This window comes from Wyeomyia smithii, chromosome 1, assembly GCF_029784165.1.
Source record: "Wyeomyia smithii strain HCP4-BCI-WySm-NY-G18 chromosome 1, ASM2978416v1, whole genome shotgun sequence".
Classification (NCBI taxonomy): Eukaryota; Metazoa; Arthropoda; class Insecta; order Diptera; family Culicidae; genus Wyeomyia; species Wyeomyia smithii.
In genome coordinates this window covers 10,701,617-10,727,870 of record NC_073694.1, presented here as the reverse complement: position 1 = coordinate 10,727,870, position 26,254 = coordinate 10,701,617, and the positions used below count along the sequence as shown (strand labels likewise).

Here is a 26,254-nt window from a genome sequence, read left to right as displayed (position 1 = left end):
CCATTAATGGTGGTTACCTACGTTTTTGTTAGAATGCGTATACATTCATCTACGTTCATATAATTTCAAGCTTTCAGCAAGGGCGGAGCAGGTGAATGTTATTCAAATGTTACCCGAAGTATTGTCTTACCCCTCCCAAATCCAAACTACTTTCTATAACGTTACCATCCGCCATGGCAATAGGTTCACTGCAAATAGATTTGTGGGTTAGTTTAAAAATTTTATTAGGTATGTAAAAAGCCTCTAATCGGCAAGTTATTCCCACAGTTTCCCCTTGAAGATGTCACTGATCAGTAAAAAAAATTGTTCTCCTTTTTTGTTATTGCTTAGCCGAAAGTACAACCGTATTGTAATAAGATTTCAACAGTCAAAAACCGGTAATCTGTAAAGGTTGAGTATAGTGCTGGCACCTCTTTCCACTTCTCCGGAAGTAGTTGTATTTCAAATTAAATAAAAAGCGGTGAAACTCCTGGATGAATTTGTTGTTATCCCTTGTACTGCGGTGAGCGTTGTTACCGAATGTTGCTCACAACGAAAAATCTTTGGCGTACTTTTACCCTAACAAAGTAGGATTCGAATCAATATTTGCAGAGTGGTTCTCCATCTTTCATCTAAACTCCACTTAGATGATCCGCAGCACCTTCCGTTCGAAAGCTCCAAGAGTGTTAGAGTCCTCCACGCGGAGTGTTATTGTGTCGATTTCGTAGAGGACCGCAGGTCTTATTTGGCTTTTGTACAGCGTCAACTTCGTGCCTCGTCGCACTTGATTTGATCGAAGTGTCATCCGTAGTTATTTCCAGCTTGGATCACTTTGCTGGTGTTATTGTCGAAGGTCACCAGGGATCCCAAATACACGAACTGTCTTAACTCTCTGCGCGCTTCAAAGGAACTCGAGAGAGTCTCCGAAACACATCACATGCACATCAGTTATACTGTATCGTAGGTCGCCGTGGTGCGGGCTCCCATGAAGCTCGCTTAGTACTGGCTCAAGAATCATCTGGTTAAATGTAATAGACTACGGAGCAGGATCTGGCAGAGTATTTTGTAAGCGGCATTAACCCTTTTTGTAGATGGGGCGGAAAACTTTTTACATTCACTCGTCTGGTAGCTTTTCCTCCTCCCAAATCTTGGAAGTGACTCTTCAGTTTCCCGATCTCACAATGAACTTCATAAACATCAGGGGGCTGCTACACAGTCTTCCTGCCTGCTTGCTGTATCTGTATGTATTCCTTCGCAGCATGGGAATTCCAGAACTGCTTGACGTTGCACCGCGGGGTTTGGTCATTACGTGTGTGATACACGGTATACAGCTTTGAGCGCAGGCACACTTCAACTAGGCAGTGGTCTGGGCCGCTGTCTGAGAAAACCGGTCTCCACTGGCTAGAGGCGTTGAGTTTCACAGGAATGGTTGAAAAGCTATAATATTTCGGGGGCAACTGTTCTGAACCTCAGGGTAGCTTTTTTCCTGCTGCATTTGGCCCCACCAGCGAGTACGTGGTACACCTCAGCATCTTGTTTCGCTCGGTTCCATGGCGAAACCCTTTCTTGCGGAGCTATTTTCCGTCATCCACAAAATATTACTCGCTCTTTCCTAGTTTAGCTACTTTCTTGATACTTGGTTCATGGTACAGTTACCTGGAAGTCTTCCTCGAGCATCGTCCTCGACTCGTGCTCTTTAAGTAAGGAGTTAAGTAAGGAGGTGTAGTTTACTAGACCTTGTACACTATCTTTCGTGGCCTTTTTCAGCCTGGTTAGTCGTCCATGATCTTCCATAGCTCTTCACGATCAATAGTGTCTCCCTCGTCTCCTGAGCAGGTATAATCGCTTCTCCGCTTCCACCTCACGATAAGCTCACGAAGTGGTAACATTTGCATATATGCCCCTAAGGTTTTCGGCGGAACACTATGCATTGCTGCGATAAATAAAATAAAAGTTAGTCTTTGCAACTTGTCAAGGCTGCCTTCGCTAGTGTGGTTACGTTGGTCTTATTATTGCCTGGTACAACTATGGCCTAAATCCTCATTTACCACCTACAGTTTTTCTACACTCCCAGAGGACACCCGTAGTGGTTCAATGCCGAACGAATGGTAGATGCTAATGTAGATTTGCCGGCCCTGAGCAGCCGTTCTCTAATCTTCTCGAAAGCCAGCTGCTCCTGCCACTGCAGTTGAAGATTTCCCCATCTAGCTTCACTTCAGCACCAACGCCAATAGCACCCCCACGTTTTCTGTTAGTACTTCGTTTTGGTAGAGTTGATGATGTGCTCTAACCTCGTCGTTGCTCTCCTAAAGAGCCAGAGGCCTTTACGGTTTATCCCAATTGTATCGATGTCTGACTGAGTTATACCCCGCCTTGTGATCCACAAACGGGTGATGAGTCTGAAGGTTGTATTTCCGCAACTTATCTAGGATCTATCGCAGGGTAAGGATTTGATCCGTCGTGGAGTTCATGAAGATCTGTTGATCCAGCGTTCCGGAATACTCAGCTGATACGCCACCCATTTGTCACCGCTGGATGTTGTAGCGTATCGTCCTCTCTGTGCAAAATTTCGGCACGTTCGACAACCGTGCGTGGATCTTAAACACGGCAAGATAGTGGTGAGAGCGATTTGCGGTCCCCGAAAAGACCTAATATTCGTAACGTTCGAAAAGTATCGACCTTCAATCTGAACATTAGCGATCTGACAGCAGGCGTCTCAGACAGACAGACAGACAGACAGACAGACAGACAGACAGACAGACAGACAGACAGACAGACAGACAGACAGACAGACAGACAGACAGACAGACAGACAGACAGACAGACAGACAGACAGACAGACAGACAGACAGACAGACAGACAGACAGACAGACAGACAGACAGACAGACAGACAGACAGACAGACAGACAGACAGACAGACAGACAGACAGACAGACAGACAGACAGACAGACAGACAGACAGACAGACAGACAGACAGACAGACAGACAGACAGACAGACAGACAGACAGACAGACAGACAGACAGACAGACAGACAGACAGACAGACAGACAGACAGACAGACAGACAGACAGACAGACAGACAGACAGACAGACAGACAGACAGACAGACAGACAGACAGACAGACAGACAGACAGACAGACAGACAGACAGACAGACAGACAGACAGACAGACAGACAGACAGACAGACAGACAGACAGACAGACAGACAGACAGACAGACAGACAGACAGACAGACAGACAGACAGACAGACAGACAGACAGACAGACAGACAGACAGACAGACAGACAGACAGACAGACAGACAGACAGACAGACAGACAGACAGACAGACAGACAGACAGACAGACAGACAGACAGACAGACAGACAGACAGACAGACAGACAGACAGACAGACAGACAGACAGACAGACAGACAGACAGACAGACAGACAGACAGACAGACAGACAGACAGACAGACAGACAGACAGACAGACAGACAGACAGACAGACAGACAGACAGACAGACAGACAGACAGACAGACAGACAGACAGACAGACAGACAGACAGACAGACAGACAGACAGACAGACAGACAGACAGACAGACAGACAGACAGACAGACAGACAGACAGACAGACAGACAGACAGACAGACAGACAGACAGACAGACAGACAGACAGACAGACAGACAGACAGACAGACAGACAGACAGACAGACAGACAGACAGACAGACAGACAGACAGACAGACAGACAGACAGACAGACAGACAGACAGACAGACAGACAGACAGACAGACAGACAGACAGACAGACAGACAGACAGACAGACAGACAGACAGACAGACAGACAGACAGACAGACAGACAGACAGACAGACAGACAGACAGACAGACAGACAGACAGACAGACAGACAGACAGACAGACAGACAGACAGACAGACAGACAGACAGACAGACAGACAGACAGACAGACAGACAGACAGACAGACAGACAGACAGACAGACAGACAGACAGACAGACAGACAGACAGACAGACAGACAGACAGACAGACAGACAGACAGACAGACAGACAGACAGACAGACAGACAGACAGACAGACAGACAGACAGACAGACAGACAGACAGACAGACAGACAGACAGACAGACAGACAGACAGACAGACAGACAGACAGACAGACAGACAGACAGACAGACAGACAGACAGACAGACAGACAGACAGACAGACAGACAGACAGACAGACAGACAGACAGACAGACAGACAGACAGACAGACAGACAGACAGACAGACAGACAGACAGACAGACAGACAGACAGACAGACAGAGACAGACAGACAGACAGACAGACAGACAGACAGACAGAGACAGACAGAGACAGACAGACAGACAGACAGACAGACAGACAGACAGACAGACAGACAGACAGACAGACAGACAGACAGACAGACAGACAGACAGAGACAGACAGACAGACAGACAGACAGACAGACAGACAGACAGACAGACAGACAGACAGACAGACAGACAGACAGACAGACAGGCAGGTGTTAGAGATGACCGTTCCTCTGGTTGCAAGAAAGTTTATCAGCCTCAGGCCGTTATCATTGGTCAACGGATTGAGGACGGTTACGATTTTTAGGTCGTGTTTTGGGCACTCGCACATAACTCCGCTCGAGCTTATCATAGAACTCGTCCTCGACGTCATTGGGTTTGTCGTAGTAGTTGAAGACATTGTCCTCAGCACGCATATACGGTCATCTGTGGGCCTCCACCGGATGTCTCTCTACTTCTGGTTACCCAAAACTATGAAACCAACGTTCTGCTGCCTTGTCACTCATATGCTTGGCACACTTCATGGTTCATGCGTCTCCACCAAATATTATTTTCCAGTTGGTCACCAAGGATTGACCGCAAGATTATACGCTCAAAATACCAAGATCTCGCTGATCAGCCTTTTTCAAAGACCCTGCTCCATGATCATAGAGGGCCACCGGGAGTATCAGCGTGTTATAGGATACTAATTTCATACGGGTTTGTAGGTTGCGCAACCTCAACTGATTACGCAGTTTGTAGAAGGTACTGTTCGCGGCCGCTATTCGTTTCTTTATCTCACGGCTAACCTTATTGTCTCACGTCCCCAATGAAAATAGGTAAATAAACTCGTCGATTACTTCTAATGTTTTCCCATCTATCACCACCGCAATACCAACACCCGACGAGCTACCACGCACTCTACCAGCCACCATGTTCTCGTTTTGGTAGAGTTATTGACAAGCCCCTTACTCGCAGCAAAGGCCTCTTCCACCGCTCTACGGTTAATACCAATGATGTCAATATCGTCCGCAAAACCTAGAAGCACGTAAGACTTCGTCATGATGGTGCTGGTTCTCTGCATGTCAGCCCTCCTTATAGCACCTTCCAAGGCGATGTTGAACAATAAGTTCGACAGCCCGTAACCTTGCTCCAAACCTTCTAACGTCACGAAGGACCAGCTACCCTGATGCCGGTGGTGGTACCATCAAGGGGGGCATGAATAAGTCTATTCAGTTTTTATGGAAAACCATGCTCGCGCATTATCTGCCAAAACTCATTTCTCTTAACTTAGACGTACACTGTCCCGAAGTCTATGAACTATGCGAGTTAAAAAAAAATCAATAACAATTCTACCAATAACTCAACGAAAGTCACATCAAATGTCATTCATTGGCTATATCTGGATATGTTCCGAATACTCTTGGTGACTTCGGTCCGAAAACATGCCAAACTTTTCTCAGTAAATTGTGTGCCAAATTAGGATATGGCACATAGATACTCTGGCCACCATTCCAACGAATGGTGGCCAGAGTATCTATCGACAACCAGTACAATTGGACGTGGAATATCTAATACGATCCAACGGTCCGGATTGAGTCAGGTTAGAGCCAAAATTGGCACTAACAGCTCCGGAAAGCTGCAGCGACAAGGTCACCAAAGGTTTCCTCAGAGGTGGTTAACGGAATGACCTGTCTGTAGCTACGGCATACGTACTTGTCAAGTCTTCCTTTAAATTCATCGGTCATAAAAATGAACTGTTTTGGGTTATCCAAATACGTTGCTCTGGAGTTTGTTTAGACTGGATCATACCGATACTCGTCCTATATTCCTTGTCCGAATGATGAATAGAGGCAGATCTGTTTTCCAGAGTGCCTCGACCTTTTTGGTTCTATTTAGGGCTGCTCGGATAAGGGGTTTGACCACTCCTTGGCAGAGCCTTCACGCTGCCTGGATGACATTTTCCTGTCGGTTTTCGAGCATTCTGTACCACATTTCTGGCCACGTCCTGAAAGAATCTAGATAGAGTTCTTCTCCCCAAATTGCATATTACAGTACAAATTACTTTAACTTTATACCTTTTTCTTTCGCAAATTTTCTCAGTCGCCATACAGTACATATAGCATTCGTGCACATTATATTTGCGGCGTTCCGGTGAAAGTCCTCGCAATTTAAAAATAACTCTAGAAAAATTACTGCGCTTGCATGGAAAGGTATATCTAATGTCAACAAACGAACATAACCAAACCGATACACAGATAGTACCGATACTGGCAACTCGGCTGAAAGCACTTTCATCGCAAACAGTTGAAATTCACCGTAATTATTTTTAGTGGATTTTATACCAACATTTTGACATCTTTCTTCACAAACACGTTGTTGATTTTTTGGCAATCACCCTGACAACGACGCTCAGATTGAAATTGCTCGAAAACTGCTCGTATTCCGATATCATAGATAGATGGCATTGTTGGACAGTTAATTTGATTTTCATTTATTTTATTTGTTATTAACCTATCGCAAAACATAACAAATTTTCTCAATTAAATTAGGATAAAATATTTTTATTAGAACGAGGATTAAATACCGAAGACTTAAAAAAAAATCTAGGTGTTTTAGCAAATAAAAAGGGTACCAGTCAAGACCGGACCGCACCGCTAGGTGAAATAGCCCTAAAGAAAGACAACCAAACCCCTTCATCGATAAACACTTGCCACCTCTCGGCGGGAGCATAGCAAAAGTCCGTGCTGCACGGGATGCACTTATCTTGCCCAGCATAGATCGCCTAATCTTCCGGCTCACGTGAGGAACCAGCGGGAAGCTTATCGGCCGGCGGCCGCGTCTGCTCTGTGTTTGCATGTTTCAGTACGATGATGATCGCGTCTCGCTCGCTCGCTTGCTCGGGCCGCGCTATGAAAAGGGAAATTAATGTGCGTTGATCTGTTTCGGAGATGCTTACGATTGCGATTACAGCGGTGCTAAGTGCACCCAGACCGAGCGGAAAGCTACCGAAATGAGTTGTAAAGCCCCAGCACCCAAGAGCATTGAACCTCTTCCCGCGCCCTGAGCCCCCCTAGGGGAATTGTGATGTTTGTTTTTTTGCTCTTTCTCTCTCTCGGTGTTGTTAATTGTCGACATCTTTCCGGTCTGGTTTATGCCGATGGACCCTTCGCACGGCACACAGAAGCATAAAACACTTCCAACACGGAAACCAAGTTCATGACTACTGTACTATGGCCATAATTTACGGTTTCGGTTTGTTATTTTATCCACCGTCTGATTCGGAGATTTTTCTCCAGAAAAGTCATAACACCGATTTGGACAACGTCTTTTTTTCCTGTCACATCTCGGTTACCAAGCAGAGCAACAGTAGGCGGGTCAAACTGTCATCCGAAGAACAACATTACGAGCGGATTATGTTTAAATAACTATTAAAAAGTGCATTGTGGCATATCTAATCGCAGTCTATTAAAAGAAGTAAGTATCTTTCCCGATTCTCTGGGAAAATGATCGTCTGTGTTGTCTCCGTGCTTCGGTCGGCGCGGGTGTTAACGATCAACATTTAACGGGGAGTCGACTTATTATTACGAGCAGGAAAAATGCTTCACACGACCCCAAACTATTTTTTTAATGTTCGATTCGCAGTCAGCGATACGAATTTGTCCATTGTTCCGTTCCGGTCGTCTTGTAGGCTGTAAATAAACCAAACTTTTACGACTTGATGAGTTGTGAGTCGGTGGTGACAGCGGCCACTTCTGGGCTGCGGAAACCACTAGCTTAGATAACTGGGTAACCGCGGGAGCTGGTCTCAGTTTTTCGTAATTCGGAACCTATTTTTTCATCAGAGTAAGACAAATGGTTGAAGCGAAGTAAGATAAAACATATGTTCATCCAGTGCCTCCAACTAACCACTAAAGGTACAAAGTATCAATTTGTGCCGACTCGTCATCCGGAACAAAAGTGAAACAATGTGTTACATTACCAGATGTAGTTTGGTGGGTTGTTACTTCGAAAGAGCACACATGAAAAGTACGATGCAATCGGCAGTTATAGTCTGTCAGTCAGCCGCAGGGGGAAAAGGTACAGTTAGAGAGAGACATTCGACAGTTTGTACGGTCTTCCTGCGAAACCCCATAAACATCCGGCTCAGATGTCGTTAAATTCACCGTAAAGTGGCGGATAGAGATTTTCAAACATATGTTTCAATTTAAACCGTCTGCGCTGCTGCTGCTGCATTTTTGTGTACATCTTAGCTGTATATTTTTTTCCTTCTTCTCGTTACTTCTTTACTACATTGCTCACTGCTCAATTCCCTATTTTCTTTATTTCCAGTGTACTGGGGTTATCATCGGCAAGGATCATGTCAGGCTGGTTTCAGTGCCTCACTGACTAAGGTAAGTGGAAAACTGACATCTCTCTCTCTCTCCGGCTCGCGGTCGCTCGCATCTTCCTGAGACCTGAACCGACTGCGGGCCGAACTATCTGGTGGCGTGGCGGATCTCCGTGCGATGCTTTTACGACCTTTCCCGACTTGCAAGAGTTTCGTGAATGTTTCTTTTATTTTATTCCGTCTTCTCCTCAGCAAGTTTGTCTCTGTCTAAGCGCACACAATTCACTCTGCTGCCACGGTGGCTACCGTTTTTTTTCTCGACGACGACGACCGAAATCATGATGTTTCAATTGGACTCCTGTCGGAAGCGCAGGGTTGAAATGTAAATCAACCAACCTCGAAAGCGGTGAATCTTGATTACGTTACAGCCCTGGCCAGCCCACGTAACAACATTAAACTGCATACTCATCAATACCGCGAGCGCGCATTACCAGAAATGCAGATCGTTTGTATTCCACGAATTTATGCAAATCCAAGTATGAATATCGCTGTTCGAAGCAGAGCGGTCAAAGAATCTTCCTCACAAAGAAAAACCCACAACACCGGGCCGTTATCTGCGATAGCGCGCGATGTTGTTCCCGGTGCATATTAATTCCACCATAAAGTCCATAACTCTCTGTGGTCTCTCGGTCTCCCACGGGGCCACAGAAGTCCAAAACCGATTGGTTCAAACACCGAGAGAAAAAATCCTTTACACTAAAATTGGCCACCAAGCTGCTGGTGACGACATTTGTTTTTCTCACTGTGCATTTTTCGAACTTCGATTCCCGTTCGATCCGGCCAACCCGCGCGGCGGGGTTAAGTCGAAAAATCATGATCGTTAAAGTTTACCCACTCCCGGGAAGCCGCCCTCGTTTTTTTTTTTCGCTGTTGCTGTTGTTTTACACAGCAGCGCACAGTACGCGAAAACGAATAATATGTTAAATTATTCATATGTGCAATAATCGCACACACGAAATTGATGTGTCCTCCTCCTACCTTCGAGCTGTGTTATTTTGTTTAGTCCATTCCGTGCCCCGATATGACGAATTACGAGCGGGTCACACGGGAGTGTAGCTCCCGAAACTCCGTGCTCTGAACTTTGACTGGTTTGATAGTTGTTTGTTCAATCCTATGCTTCTGTCCCAGTTTTCCTGGAATCGTGAATATGCTGCGGAATTCCTTGTTAAAAAATTTGACCTGTGACTCGATCAGGGTAAAATGAACCGATCAATGCCAGCATGATATGCAATTGAATTATCTTTTGTTTCTCAAATTTTATTATCCAATATAGATACCTTTTAGATGATCCCTCAAGATTTATCTCCTTTTTTTCTCAAAGTGTTTTCATGAATTTGTTATGTTTTTCCTTCTTTTCTTTTTAATAATTTGTAGTTTTATAATATTTCTTCGATCTGTATTTCTTCCATCTTCTACTATATAAAAATGGAATTCCGTAACGCTTGATCTTATTGATATTATTCCCTCCGTCCCTGTGGTGTACAGTAATCATTATCATTTAAAATCGTTCTAAATCAGAAAAATAAGCGGTGACATAAAGGTTTTTTAACCGGAAAATGTTCGCTGATGTTCAGGAAAGACATTCGGAGAAAAATAATTAGTATCTGATTACTACAATTTGAGATATTATTCACAAAACTACGTAAAACATGCAAAATTATGACTTTTCAAGCTGAATTTGCCTCTAAATCAAAATTCAAAGCGATGACATATGATTCTTTTTTCATTAAAATGTTTGTTACGTTCAGGAAAGACATTCGAGGAAAAGTAATTAGTATTTGATTACTAAAACTTGAGATATTATTCACAAAACTACGTAAAACATGCAAAATTATGACTGTTCAAGCTGAATTTGCCTTTAAATAAAAATTCAAAGCGATGACATGTGATTCTTTTTTCATTAAAATGTTTGTTACGTTCAGGAAAGACATTCGAGGAAAAATAATTAGTATCTGATTACTAAAACTTGAGATATTATTAACTACTATATTATAAACTACGATATTATAAACTACGTAAAACATGCAAAATTGTGCCTTTTTGTGCTAAATTTACCTCTAAACCAAAATTCAAAGCGATGACATGAGATCCTTTTTTCAATAAAATGTTCGTTAATGTTCAGGAAAGACGCTCGAAGAATAATAATTAATAGCTAATTACAAAAACTTGAAATAATATTCACAGAACTACGTAAGACATGTAAAATTATGACTTTTTATACTCAATTCGTCTCCAAATCAAAACTCAAAGAGATGACATGTGGTTTTTTTTTCATTAAAAAGTTCGTTGATGTTCAAGAAAGACATTGCCAAAGACATTTGCCTTTAAATCAAAATTCGAATCTATGATCTGTGATTTTTTTAAGATGAAATTAAAGGAAAATAATAAGTACCTGATCATTTGAAATTTAAATAATTTTAATAAAACTACGTGAAAAATGCAAAACCAAGATTTTTAAGCTTAATTTGTCTCTAAATCATAATTCAAAGCGATGACATGTGATTTTTTTCAATGAAATGTTCGTTCATGTTCAGGAATGACATTTTAAAAGAAATGATAGGTATGTAGATATTATTCACAAAACTAAGTAAAACGTGCAAAATCATGAAAATTTAGGCTCAATTTATCTGCAAATACAAATTCAAAGCTATGATATGTGATTGTTTTCCAATAAAATGTTAGTTAATGTTCAGGAAAGACATTTGAGAAAAAATAACACGTATCTTATTGCTAAAAGTTGACACATTACTCAAAAAACTACGTATGTTCGAAGCATTTTTGAAGATGATTTTCTGCATACAAAGAAACGCCTTAAAATACTTTCTATGATTTTTTTAAAAACATATAATACAAGCAAAACTTTGACTTTTTAAGCATAAGCTCAAATCGCATCTTAATCAAAATTCAAAACGATGACATGTGATTTTTCTTTCTATAAAATGTTCGTTATTTCTTCAACATTTCCAAATGTTTTTCTGCAGAAAAATCCATGTTTTGAATCAGTACGAGTCGAGCATAAAAAATTTACATTTCTGATGTATTCGTAGATTTGTGAATAGTAACACATTACGGGATTCGATTTACTTTTTTACCTTTACCCAAACTAGATCTTGGAACATTTAGCTGGAGGAAAGGTCCCATTTCATTGGTTTGAATATAGATTCAGAGGCGACTTAAGCACTGAAAGTCATTTTTTATTTTCTACATAGTTTTGTGGATTAAAGCACAATTGTTAGTTATCAGAAAACCTTCACTTCTTCTCAGACGTGTTCCTTGGACACCAACAAACATTTTCGTTTTGAAAAAAATCACAAGCATCTCTTTAGATTTCATTATAGAGGGGAAATAAGCATGAGTGGCCATGCTCAATTCTTCTTACTTACTTTAATTTCCTAAAAAGAGGTTATCCTGTAAACGATTGTCAAATAGCCCGAATATCACCCAGTATAGGTATATTCGAAACTGGGATGACTCCACACAACATTTTCCAAAACAGCGGCTCCCGGCTTCAGAAAAATAATCTAAAGTAGTATTCGGCCAACCATTTCAATAATTCCGAAAGTGGAACTCCATACGTCGTTTGAAAATCCGATATGGCGACTTCCAGTTTATGTGTATTCTGTTCCCAAAATATTGAAGTATTTAAAGTGATGATGAACGTATAAGATGTGAAATATTTTTTAAGTAAGTTGTGCTAAAGCAGTAATGAATTGTAAAAAATGATTCTTAAATTTAAAACCTTTGATCCCGAGCATCGCCGGGAACGTTCAACTAGTTTTTTATATTACGCATTTTTCAGTTTCAGTTTTGGTTTTTTTCTCGTTTTCTACCATTTCATGCCTCTTGGTGTCTTGATCCATTTGCGTTGTTTTTTGTTTCTCTTTTTTACAAATGCTTTCTTCTTCAATTTTCCTCTTACTACTGTCTTCACTTTTCTACACTTTTTTTCTATCACACTTCATCTTTATATTATCTCTATAATTGTATTTTCTTTTTGATCTCACTTCTTTATTTTTTTTTTCTTGTCCTCATATTATTTTTTTTTCTGTTTGCCTTTGATTTTGCTTACTTTCAGACAATGCGAATATGGACTCGTGTCACAACTTGAGTGTTCAGTTTTTTGTGTTTTTGTACTGTATCAATTTTTCTTTTTTAGTTTCTTATTTCTTTTTTGCTACTGATGTTATTCATATTTCTATCTCCGCTTTCGATTACTAATATTTTTTGTTTTCATTTTTTTTACCGATAAATTTATCCATTTTATTTATTTTTATTTTATTTTTTCATTTTTCTTTATTTATCACAATTTTCTCTGAGAACCGTTCGTCATCTTTTACATATCTTTTTTCATCACGCTTTTTTGTTTTTGTCTCTTTCCCCTTTTAATCATACTACGGTGTTTTATGTTTTTACATCTCTCTGATCTCTTGAACTTCTTTTTAATTTTTATCCTTTGCTTGTGCTTTTCATTTATGTTTTTATGTTGTTATTTATCTTTGAATTTTTTCATAGTTTAGTAAATCTCGTTTTTATGTAATTTTGCCTCAATGTTTTCATTTAGTTTATTTTTCTACTTATTTCTTTATCTACTATTTTATATCTTTCGGTGCCAATGGGGCCGTTCAATAATTACATAAGTATATTTTCTCATCTCTTGGATGTTTTGATTTTGCTCCTTGTCTTCTTCACTTTAATACAATATTTCACTTTTTCGCATCGCATTGTCTAACAATATTTTTTGTATTGTTTTGTTTGATTCGCATTTTTAATGTCTTTTTCATAGCTCTTGGTGTCATATTCTTTTAAATTTGCACTTTTACCTCCTATTCCTTTTTACTGTTATTTTTTTCCTCATTTAGATTCCTATTCCTTTAAACTTCTTCCGTCATACTTTGTCCAATGATAATGAATTGATTTTCTTTATTTAATCTCACGTAGCTACTTTTGATTTTTCGTCTCAAAATCCTTCCATATTATGAAATACATAAAACATGTCGAATAATGGGTAAAAATAGAGGAAAATGACTTATATAACCAAAAAGAAAATAGAGGGAAAGAAAAAAGTGAATTACACGAAAAATATATTTACTAAAATATCAATGCAAATTTTAAAAAAAGAAAATGTAAAATAAGAGTTGGCAGAAATAGTCGAAAAGGAAAAATAGTTTGCCTATTTATTAAAAAAAATTAAAACACGAACACGAATCATAAATTAGAGCTGAAAAAAAAATAAAATAATTTCGAGATACAAAAAATATAATAATAAAAATGTGAAAGAAAATTAAAGTAGTTACGTGAGATTAAATACGAGAAAACTACTATTAATGAAGTTATTTATTTATTTCATCAATCATATATGTAGACTGGTTACATTAATTTCTAAACTATACACGAACATAAACCAAATTAATTTTGTGTCCTCAGCCTCAAGGACTTGAAATACTGTTTCAGTTTATACCGGGACATCGTAAAGTCAATGGCTTCGCAGTGTTGATTATAAGAATTCATCATAATATTTATAGGTCCATTTTTTGCGTATTCCGTACGATGATGGTTTAGAGCAAATAAACTACGGTGTCGAAGCTGAGCTCAACGTTCCGCGAAACGATATCGTTTACAAATGAAGCCATCGCGTACTCTCGCCGTTCTTTTAATGTTTGAATGTCAATCAACATGCAGCGTGCTTCATATGACGGAGGACGATGTGCGGTCCAACCTAGCTTACGAAGAGCATATAGTAGAAATTGCTTTTGTACTGATTCTATTCTTTCTTCATGTACACCAGGACGAGGAGACCACACAATGCTACAGTATTCCAGTATTGACCTCACATAGGCAATATACAAAGTTTTGATAGTGTACGGGTCTTGAAAATTGTAGCAGAAGCGTTTGATAAACCCTAACATGTTGTTTGCCTTGTGTATGATAGTGTTATAGTGGTCGATGAAATTAAGTTTAGAATCTAAGATTATTCCCAAATCCCTAACTTTATCACATTTCTTCACATTCTGATCCCCTAATGCAATTACAATTTTGTGCGTTGTTAATTTTCTGCTAAAGGATATTACATTGCATTTTTTTACATTTACTTCAAGTAGGCTTTTCTTACACCAGATGTAAAATGTGTGGATTTCATTCTGAAATACATAGATGTCTTCTTGATTTTTTATTTCCAAAAACAGCTTCATGTCGTCGGTATATAATAGAACTTTAATATTTTTGAGGATGGAGGAAATGTCGTTTACGTACAAAATAAAAAAAGTGGTCCTAAGTGGGAGCCTTGGGGAACACCTGAAGTAACTTGAATGGGATTTGACTTTTTTCCATTAAATTTTACTATTCGTTGCCTGTTTGTTAAATATGATTCAAGCCACTTCAGGAGACCAGACTCAATTCCAATTTTTTGCAGTTTAAAAAGTAGCATTGGTATGTCAATACGATCAAATGCTTTGCTAAAGTCTGTATAAAGAGCTTCAACATGGTTCCCATTATCCATTGCATTCAATGAGTAATCTACGAATTCAAGTAAATTTGTGGATGTAGAGCGGCCTCTGAAGAAGCCGTGTTGTTTGTCAGTTATTCGATTTTTTACTTGAGCAAATATCTTTTCATTGACAATTGCCTCAAAGAGTTTAGGAATGCAAGAGATAATAGCGATTCCACGATAATTACGTATTTCAGATTTACGCCCAGATTTGAAAATAGGCACAAAAAACGAGCTTTTCCATATATTTGGGAAGACTCCAGTTCCCAACGACATGTTGAACAGCCAGAACAAAGGAGATGTAAGTTCCTTCGAAAGATTTTTCATGAGTGCTGGAGGTATTCCGTCAGGTCCAGGTCCTTTGGAAGGGTCTAAATTTCTCAGACCCTGCAAAACATCCTGTACCTGAAGTTGGTTGACACCAACGTTTCTTGGATATTCTGGATAAAATGCTAAATAATCGCGGTCGCGATTTTCTTCGGAAAATGTGGTATAGATTTCCTGGAAAAATTTTGCAAAGAGATTGCAATTTTTCTCCGAGTTATCACCAACATGTTCATCGAGTTGCATTATTGATGGAAAATAGTCTGATTTTAGTTTTGTTTCGACGTAATTGAAGAAGTTCTTTGGACAAGACTTAATTTCTAGTTCAGGTTTTGCATTGAATTCTTCAAATGCATCACTTATTGCAAAGTTCAGTTGATCACATATTTCCAAGTAAATTGCTAGATTTTCACTGCTATTGTGTTTTTTGAAAATTTTGTGGGCTTTTTGTTTGCGGTTTTTTAAATTTTTTATTTGTTTGTTAAACCAGACTGGATGTTTAGTGTTAGCGTGGCGTCGTTTTTTCTTCAATGGAGTCTCTTGAGAGATGATGTTGTACAGAATTTTGTAAAAGACGCTAACAGATGATTCGACATTTTCTTCATCTCTAAAAATTTGTTGCCAATTGACACAGTTTAATTTGTTTTTAATATTTGCATAGTTCGCGAGTTTGAAATCAAGGACTGCCTCATACTCACAGTCGTTGGGTCTTTGATATTCATGTAGAAATAAAGAATATTCAATTGCTGTGTGAAACTTTTCGTTTTTCCACAGTGGGTTAACTGATTCGGTCACACAGAAATCTTCATGGATATTCGTTAAGAGTAGGTCCAAATAGCAAATTTCACGGTTTCTTACATGGTTAATCTGGTTCAAGCCTAGTTTAGCAAATTCGTCAAACATGAAGTGCAAAGTGATGTTATCTCCAACGACTGGGAGTGGGATGCTTTCGTTTTCAGGGTCCAAGATGAAGTCAGCGGCGTTTTGGTTGAAGTCCCCATAGATGTGAACTTTCACTTCTGGGGGTAGTTCAGATAAAAATTTTTCTGCGCAATTAAAAAACTTTTATACGAATAGACAAAGTATGATGAAAAAGAGCAGATGGAGAACATTAATGAGAAAAAAATAAGAAAAAAAAGGATAATAAAGGAGAAAAGGAGATTTTCAATGCAACTTTAACTGAAATATGGATAGAAAACCAATGAGAAGATGTGAATAAAAAAAAAACGGAATAAAATAAAATAGATAAAGAGCGAGACAAATATGAGAGGAGTAAATTATATTCGGAGAAAAAGTGGAAAAAATATGTGAACCGAATCAAATACCAAGAAGTATAAAATAGTGGTAGAATAAAAAAAATCACAAGAAGGAAAACAGAGACAACATATAATGCGAACTATAAACAATTAAAACAAAAAACATTCAAAAAATAATTGAGAAGGCGAAAAAAGAATGCAAAACAAAAAATGATAATTAAAGGAGAAAAATGAAAACGCATCAAATTTCACACCGAGGGTTATAAAACAAAGGATAATCAAAGAAACGAAAAAAGGGAGTGAAGAAATTGAACTTGCTGCAAACTGAATCGAATTTGACAGCAAGATAAATAAAATAAAGGCAGAAGAAAAAAAGTAATTAAAAAATGGAAAAATAAAAGCGAAAAACACGCGAAAAACTTACTACAATATAGATGAATAATTGATGAAAAGTGAAACATAAAAAGAGTTGTGAAACAAAAACACACAGAACAAGAAACAAAATACAAATGAGAGATGTTTCATGCATTTTGCACTTAATTGTTTTTTTGTTTATTAGTTTCTGAGAGTTCGTGTTCCCTTTTAATCTTACTTCGTTGCTTTTATATGTTTCACTCTTTTTCATCTTGATGTTAGGTAGATGATAAGAAAACTTGTACCCTTTTTTGTATGTCTCTTCTTATATATGTTTTCTTTTTGCTATTTGTTTTTTCGTTTTAATATATTTTTTTGGTAATTGAATATAATTGTAGGAATTATGAAGCTACTTTAATTTTCCTGTATCCTCATCTTATTTTGTTTTTTTTTTCTACCTGGAAATCTTCTTTTTTATTTTTGAACCCTAATTTAGGAACCTTAAATTTGCTCTTTTTTCATAATTTTATTCCTATTTTTTCTGGCAAATTTTTCGTTCATAATTTAGTTAGTTTATTTTTTTGTATTTCCCTATTATTTTTTTTATTTTAATTTTTTTCACTTATAGTATTTTTTCTGTTTGCACTTTTATTTGAATCTTGGTTTCATACTTGATTTGATTTGTTATGTTTTATTATTTTTCTAAAACACTTTTTTCATTTTTTACACTCTTCTTGAGGTAATATCACTTGTTTACTTTCGGTGTTTTTTCTTCTACTTATATTGATTTCTTCATCTTCCTATATATTGATTTTTTTTTTATTTTGTCCTCCTAATGACTGTTCCTGTTTTACCTTGTATCATTTTAACTTTATCTTTTTGTTCATATTTTATTAAGCTTCTCTTCTGCGTGATTAGTTTTTATTTTTTCAGTCTCTATATTTTCCTTTTTCGTTTTTATTGCCATGTCTCCTTTCTTTTTTTCTTTTTTTCACATTTCTCCTTTCCATCACTTTCTATCTGTTTGTTTAAATTCTATTTCCCTTATAATCTTATTTCGCTGCTTTAAATTTTCGTTCTCTTCATCTTGCTTTTATTCATCTTTTCGCGAACCATTCTTTTATTCCTTTCCTTCTTCTGCATGTTTCTGGGTCTTTAACTTCTTTGTTCAACTTTGTTTTTTATTTGTTTCACATTTTGACAATTTTTTTCTCAACCATTCTTTAATGGTTTTACTTGCTTCTAATTACTGTTTTTTTTGTTACATTTTTCTCTTCTATCATTGGTGTCAAATTTGATTCGTTTTGGATCTCATTTTCATCATCATTTTTGTCTTTCATCTTGTACACTTCTTTTTTCCATTACGTTTTTTGTTCATTAAACTTTATAATTTTATATCGTTATTTTCAATCCTTTCCCTCATTTTGATTTTGTATTGTTTTTCTCTCGAACTCCAAATAATGCGTAAATGTTCTTTTTGCTCATACTTTTTAATTTATTCCTTTTTTTTGTTTTACACTCATTTCAATGATTTTTATCCACATTTCAGATATTTTTTCAATGTAATTCGCTTTTATTTTTTTAAGCTGCTTATTTTCCTTTTCATTTTTTTCTTTTCCGCTGTTTTGTTCCCTATTATGCCAAATTTGATTCATTTCTTCTATTTTTTATTGTTTTTTTTTTCACGAACGTTTTCCATCTTTCACATTTTCCCTTTTCGTCGCAGTTTGCCCATTCATGTTTATTGTTTTTATTCATTTGATCTTATGTAGCGACTTATATTTTCTTTTTCTTCGTTATTTAAATGTTTTTTTTTCTTATATCTTTCATTCCTTTTTCATTTTTCTTCTCTTGTTTTTTTTTGTGTTTTTGTTATATCCTTTTTTTGTATAACACTCATTTCGTCATTTTTTTTCAAGTATTGTATACCGCTTGGTGTTAAATTCGTTTGCATCTTTTCATCTCCTTTTTAATTAATTTAATTACTTCTTCATTTTGATTTTTAATTACTGTTCTTCATCTTTTACACTTTTTCATCAACCTTTTGTTTGTTCAATATTACTCTTAAATTTTTCCCATCTATATGAGTGAGTATATCATTTTTTTATCTCGAACTCCGTCGTGTTTTTGTTTGCACTGTGTTTTATAGCTTAACTTATTTCACATTTTTTCTCTTCGAATTTTTGTCTATATTCAAGTTAGTTTCCTTTTTTGTAGAACCTGCTTTTAAGTATGTATTCCCTTTATTTTCTCTTCGGATAATTCCTTTTTCATTATTTTTCACCAAATTTTTCCATATTTTATGCACTTGCTCTGTTTTTTTTTTGTTTTTCTTTTCGGATGTATTTTCCGTTTTGCTTTTTGCTTTATTTATTTGGTACAATTTTTTGGTTTTATCGATATTTCGAAAAGTTTTCATTAATTATTTTATACCATTTTAGTGTTATGCGGATATATTATTTTGGATCTTATTTTTCTTTTTCTCCTTTTCTATTTCCTCTTTTCTGTTGATGATTTTTTTGATGTTGCTCTTCATTCTTTACACTTCTCTTTTTCATCATACTCCGACAGTTTATAATGTAATGTTGTAGCTACTTTTATTTTTCCCTTTTCCAGATTTTTTGATTTTTGCTTCGTTGTTCTTCTTTTACCAGTTTTCTTTTCAATGTGTTTCCAATTACTGTCCTTAATGTTTTAGACTTCACTTTTCCATCATGTGTTTTTTGTCCATTGGAATTCTTTTTCCTTCTTAATTTTACTTCGCTACTTTTAATTTTGCTTCTTTTCCCATAATGAATCTTTTATTGTTTTTATTCAGAACACCTTCTTCATCACAATTATTCAAACAATTTAGCGTGCCAAATTTTATTTTTTTCAGATTAGTTTCGCTTCTGTTATGTTCTCTTTTTACTTTTTCTATGCGACTTTTGGAACTCTCTTTTGCATTTTGAGTTATTCTTCTTTTTAAATCTATAATCTGTTGATATTTCTGAATATTTTCACCTTTCATCTATTCAACGGTTGTCTCAATTTTCTTGCTAGAGAATATTCAAAGATAGAGAAGAAAAGTGATTCCTATCAAAAATGCTTGAAACGTCCCATAAACGGTGAATATTCATGTCGAATATAGATGAATAGAAAATATTCAAGAATCTTCAATGTTAAATTTAGCATTCAATCCTGTAACCAAAGTCCGAAATTTCAAACGTCAGACTCAAAATTTCTAATCCAAAATCGGAAACCTGAGATTCAAAATTAGATTTCGAGAATCTGAAACATCCGTAACTAGAAATCCAGAATTAAGAGCAAGATTGCTGGTTAATCCCAATTTACGGTTCAAATCTGTCAGTAAATAAGTCAAATACATAGTGCTTCCACTGATTCTGAACAAATGGAGTTGCTGGATGATTAACCACATGTTCAATTTCCAAACAAATTTTAAAACATGAATTTAAATTATTCAACAAGATTCAACGAGACTTTGTTCCGGAAACAAACTCAATCAAGTATCAAACAAACATTGTGCAACAATGCAAAAAATACCCTCCTCGTTTCTCCCCACTATCAAAGGAATAAAACACCCAAGTTGAGCCATAAAAATTTGTTACTGAAATGTTTATTACTCGATGGGCCGTGGCAAATTATTATTGAACATTCATTGCCCGTGCCTCTCTGGGGGAAGAAATGCCGCGCGCGGTTCCACGACCGCCGGCGTAGTCTTCCTCAAGTGGCAGATAATATATTGACCCCGTGATGCTTGGTCTAGGAGACAGCAGCGGCGGTGGCGACGGGAACCGATTCGATCGTCTAGGCCATCCGGCCATAACCACCTTGAGCCAGGCAAGGTTACCGAGCGCGCACAGGATGCCATACGAAGCGCGATGCCCATATAGAGCCCTGGGGGCTGCCTGTCTCCATTCGAATAGATGAGGGGCCGCTACAAGATCATCAACTTTATTCAACCCGACAGAACAATGCACAATCGGATAAAATGTTATGAAGCATTTGGCGGAGATTAATTCGCTCCGATCCGTCGGAACCTATTCCACCCCGCGTGTCATGGCCACCGAGGAGTCTCAACCAACGAGGCTCTCCACCAGGGAGTGGTTCATAAAATATTTATTGGCTTCTAGAGACTCTAGCTCTAGGGATAGGTTTTCGAAACGCAAGTTATTACGTATGTAGATTTGTTGCGTTTCTGCTGGACGCAACAAAACAAAACAAGCGGCGACATTTTTGTGAAATTTTTTTCCCCCCAAATCGAGCGGATGACGAGAAGCGCAGGGCTTATCACGATTTCGGAACACGATCGGCTGCTTCCGAAAGGTCACACACGCGGGAGCGCGCTTGACCGGTCCTTCTCCTGACCTGGCCTCGGTTGATTTCCGAACTAGGCGCGATGCGGGTAGCTGTCGATCGCGCTTGCTGGATAGGGTGGAGTGGGTTATTTCTGGCATTGCTGTTCCCATTGAGTGTTGGGAATCAATTACCAAAAATCATTTATTATTTATCCATTTTAATCTTTCAGTGGTGAAGTTTTCAGAATAACTTTTTCTATTACTCTCGAGTAATAGTGGAAAAACTAATAACAGCTTGAAAAAAGTAAAATTTTCCGGGCACTCTGAAAATTTTACAGTCCTGTTCTTGTTTCCCACGATGAATTGGGAATACCGTTTTTCAATTCGATTGGTATATCTTATCGTATGTCGTTAATTGTGAAAATGTGTAATAAAACACAGACCAGAAAGGGACAATTTAAAAGACAGTACCAAATTAGGCTAAGAATTGAATACATAAAAAATAAAATATAAAAATAAAAATATAAAAATATTTGAAGTTAAGCTCAGAATTGCGAAACAAATGTTCCAAAAGGCTAGAAAAAGCCAAAATAAAAAAATGATTCCAATTAAGCTCACAATTGCGAAGAAATTGTATAACTTTTAAGATACCTTGAAATTCCAGGGCAAAAATTATTTCTGGGGTGTTTTATGTTCCGAATAAATGTTTTTAGTAATTTTTAAAATCAATAAGTACCGTGAAATGGGGTAAAATTGATCTTATTTTTTTCTTTCACTGTTTTGTGAATGAATATATTTGTCAATGAAAATTGTCTAAAAGAGGCATAAGAAAGGTTTATATAGACTAAAAGGTGACAGGAAACCAGTTTTTGCACACTATTGAATGACCATCAAAAATTTTGCATCAACAAAAAAATTTTTTTTCGCTTCGATAGTAGCATAATTCAGGATCATTTTCTATTTTGGTCTTTTGTGGCCTTCAGAAGGCGTTTTCGACGATTCCGAGCTTAATTTGGGATCATTTTGTTTTTAGGCCTTTTCTGGCCTTTTGAAGGCGTTTTTGGCGATTCTGAGCCTAATTTTGGATCATTTTGTTTTAAGGCCTTTTCTGGCCTTTAGAAGGCTTTTTTGGCGATTCTGAGCTTAATTTGGGATCATTTTGTTTTTTAGGCCTTTTCTGGCCTTTTGAAGGCGTTTTTGGCGATTCTGAGCTTAATTTGGGATCATTTTGTTTTTAGGCCTTACCTGGCCTTTATAAGGCGTTTTTGGCGATTCTGAGCTTATTTTGGGATCATTTTGTTTTAAGGCCTTTTCTGGCCTTTAGAAGGCGTTTTGGGCGATTCTGAGCTTAATTTGGGATCATTTTCTATTTTGGCCTTTTCTGGCTTTTAGAAGGCGTTTTTGGCGATTCTGAGCTTAATTTGGGATCATTTTGTTATTAGGCCTTTTCTGGTGTTTAGAAGGCGTTTTTGGCGATTCTGAGCTTATTTTGGGATCATTTTGTTTTTAGGCCTTTTCTGGCCTTTCTGGCCTTTAGAAGGCGTTTTTAGCGATTCTGAGCTTAATTTGGGATCATTTTCTATTTTGGCCTTTTCTGGCTTTTAGGAGGCGTTTTTGGCGATTCTGAGCTTAATTTGAGATCATTTCGTTTTTTGGCCTTTTCTGGCCTTTAGAAGGCGTTTTTGGCGATTCTGAGCTTAATTTGGGATCATTTTGTTTTTTAGGCCTTTTCTGGCCTTTTGAAGGCGTTTTTGGCGATTCTGAGCTTAATTTGGGATCATTTTGTTTTTAGGCCTTATCTGGCCTTTATAAGGCGTTTTTGGCGATTCTGAGCTTATTTTGGGATCATTTTGTTTTTAGGCCTTTTCTGGCCTTTAGAAGGCGTTTTTGGCGACTTTGAGCTTATTTTGGGATCATTTTGTTTTTAGGCCTTTTCTGGCCTTTAGAAGGCGTTTTTGGCGATTCTGAGCTAAATTTGGAATCTTTTTCTATTTAGGCCTTTTCTGGCTTTTAGAAGGCGTTTTTGGCGATTCTGAGCTTAGTTTGGGATCATTTTGTTTTTAGGCCTTTTCTGGCGTTTAGAAGGCGTTTTTGGCAATTCTGAGCTTAATTTGGGATCATTTTGTTTTTAGGCCTTTTCTAGCCTTTAGAAGGCGTTTTTGGCGATTCTGAGCTTAACTTGGGATCATTTTCTATTTTGGCCTTTTCTGGCGTTTAGAAGGCGTTTTTGGCGATTCTGAGTTTAATTTGGGATCATTTTCGTTTTTGGCCTTTTCTGGCCAGGTGTTTTCGGCGATTCTGGGCTTAATTTGGGATCATTTTGTTTTTAGGCCTTTTCTGGCGTTTAGAAAGCGTTTTTGGCGATTCTGAGCTTAATTTGGGATCATTTTGTTTTTAGGCCTTTTCTGGCCTTTAGAAGACGATTTTGGCGATTCTGAGCTTAATTTGGGATCATTTTCGTTTTTGGCCTTTTCTGGCCTTTCGAAGGTGTTCTTGGCGATTCTGGGCTTAATTTGAGATCATTTCGTTTTTTGGCCTTTTCTGGCCTTTAGAAGGCGTTTTTGGCGATTGTGAGCTTGATTTGGAATCATTTTGTTAATAGGCCTTTTCTGGCCTTCAGAAGGCGTTTTGGCGATTCTGAACATAATTTGGGATCATTTTGTTTAAAGGCCTTTTCTGTCCCCAAGAAGGTGTTTTTGGCGATTCTGAGTTTAATTTGGGATCATTTTCTATTTTGGCCTTTCCTGGCCTTTAGGAGACGATTTTGGCGATTCTGAGCTTAATTTGGGATCATTTTGTTTTCAGGCCCTTTCTGGCCTTTAGAAGGTGTTTTTGGCGATTAATTTGGGATCATTTTGCTTTTAGGCCATTTCTGGCTTTTAGAAAGCGTTTTTGGCGATTCTGAGCTTAATTTGGGATCATTTTCTAATATGGCCTTTTCCGGCCTTTAGAATGCGTTTTTGGCGATCCTGAGCTTAATTTGGGATCATTTTGCTTTTAGGCCATTTCTGGCTTTTAGAAAGCGTATTTGGCGATTCTGAGCTTAATATGGGATCATTTTCTAATCTAGCCTTTAGAAGGCGTTTTTGGAAATTCTGAGCTTAATTTGGAATCATTTTGTTTTTAGGCCTTTTCCGGCCTTTAGAAGGTGTTTTTGGTGATTCTGAGCTTAATATGGGATCATTTTCTATTTTGGCCTTTTCTGGCCTTTAGAAGGTGTTTTTGGTGATTGTGAGCTTAATTTGTGATCATTTTGTTTTAAGGCCTTTTCTGGCCTTTAGATGGCGTTTTTGGCGATTCTGAGCTTAATATGTGATCATTTTCTATTTTGGCCTTTTGTGGCCTTTAGAAGGTGTTTTTGGTGATTCTGAGCCTAATGTGGGATCATTTTCTATTTTGGCCTTTTGTGGCCTTTAGGAGGCGTTTTTGGCAATTCTGAGCTTAATTTGAGATCATTTCGTTTTTTGGCCTTTTCTGGCCTTTAGAAGGCGTTTTTTGCGATTCTAGGCTTAATTTGAATTCATTTTTTGTTTCGGACTTTTCTGGCCTTTAGAAGGCTTTTTTTAGCGATTCTGAGCTTAATTTGGAATCATTTTGTTTTTAGGCCTTTTCTGTCCCCAAGAAGGTGTTCTTGGCGATTCTGAGCTTAATTTGGGATCATTTTATATTTTGGCCTTTTCTGGCCTTTAGAAGGCTTTATTGGCGATTCTGAGCTTATTTTGGGATCATTTCGTTTCAAGGCCTTTTCTGGCCTTTGAAAAGGCGTTTTTGGCGATTCTGAGCTTAATTTAGGATCATTTTGTTTTCAGGCCTTTTCTGGCCTTTAGAAGGCTTTTCTGGCGATTCTGAGCTTATTTTGGGATCATTTCGTTTCAAGGCCTTTTCTGGCTTTTAGAAGGCGTTTTTTGGCGATTCTGAGCTTAATATGGGATCATTTTCTATTCTGGCCTTTAGAAGGCGTTTTTGGAAATTCTGAGCTTAATTTAGTATCATTTTGTTTTTAGGCCTTTTCTGGCCTTTAGAAGGTGTTTTTGGTGATTCTGAGCTTAATATGGGATCATTTTCTATTTTGGCTTTTCTGGCCTTTAGAAGGTGTTTTTGGTGATTCTGAGCTTAATTTGTGATCATTTTGTTTTAAGGCCTTTTCTGGCCTTTAGATGGCGTTTTTGGCGATTCTGAGCTTAATATGGGATCATGTTCTAATTTGGCCTTTTGTGGCCTTTAGAAGGTGTTTTTGGTGATTCTGAGCTTAATATGGGATCATTTTCTATTTTGGCTTTTCTGGCCTTTAGAAGGTGTTTTTGGCGATTAATTTGGGATCATTTTGCTTTTAGGCCATTTCTGGCTTTTAGAAAGCGTTTTTGGCGATTCTGAGCTTAATTTGGGATCATTTTCTAATATGGCCTTTTCCGGCCTTTAGAATGCGTTTTTGGCGATCCTGAGCTTAATTTGGGATCATTTTGCTTTTAGGCCATTTCTGGCTTTTAGAAAGCGTTTTTGGCGATTCTGAGCTTAATATGGGATCATTTTCTAATCTAGCCTTTAGAAGGCGTTTTTGGAAATTCTGAGCTTAATTTGGAATCATTTTGTTTTTAGGCCTTTTCCGGCCTTTAGAAGGTGTTTTTGGTGATTCTGAGCTTAATATGGGATCATTTTCTATTTTGGCCTTTTCTGGCCTTTAGAAGGTGTTTTTGGTGATTGTGAGCTTAATTTGTGATCATTTTGTTTTAAGGCCTTTTCTGGCCTTTAGATGGCGTTTTTGGCGATTCTGAGCTTAATATGTGATCATTTTCTATTTTGGCCTTTTGTGGCCTTTAGAAGGTGTTTTTGGTGATTCTGAGCCTAATGTGGGATCATTTTCTATTT

The 26,254-nt window shown here is 37.8% G+C and overlaps 1 protein-coding gene across 5 annotated transcripts in view; it reads left to right on the top strand.

Moving 5' to 3' along the window:
- LOC129722405 (integrin alpha-PS2) overlaps positions 1-26,254 on the top strand; it is a 180,590-nt gene that overhangs the window by 92,299 nt on the left and 62,037 nt on the right. For all 5 annotated transcript variants that reach the window (XM_055675850.1, XM_055675813.1, XM_055675822.1 and 2 more), the window contains exon 6: positions 8,615-8,676. In XM_055675850.1, the coding sequence (XP_055531825.1) occupies positions 8,615-8,676 (62 nt within the window). The remainder of the gene's footprint in view (positions 1-8,614; positions 8,677-26,254) is intronic.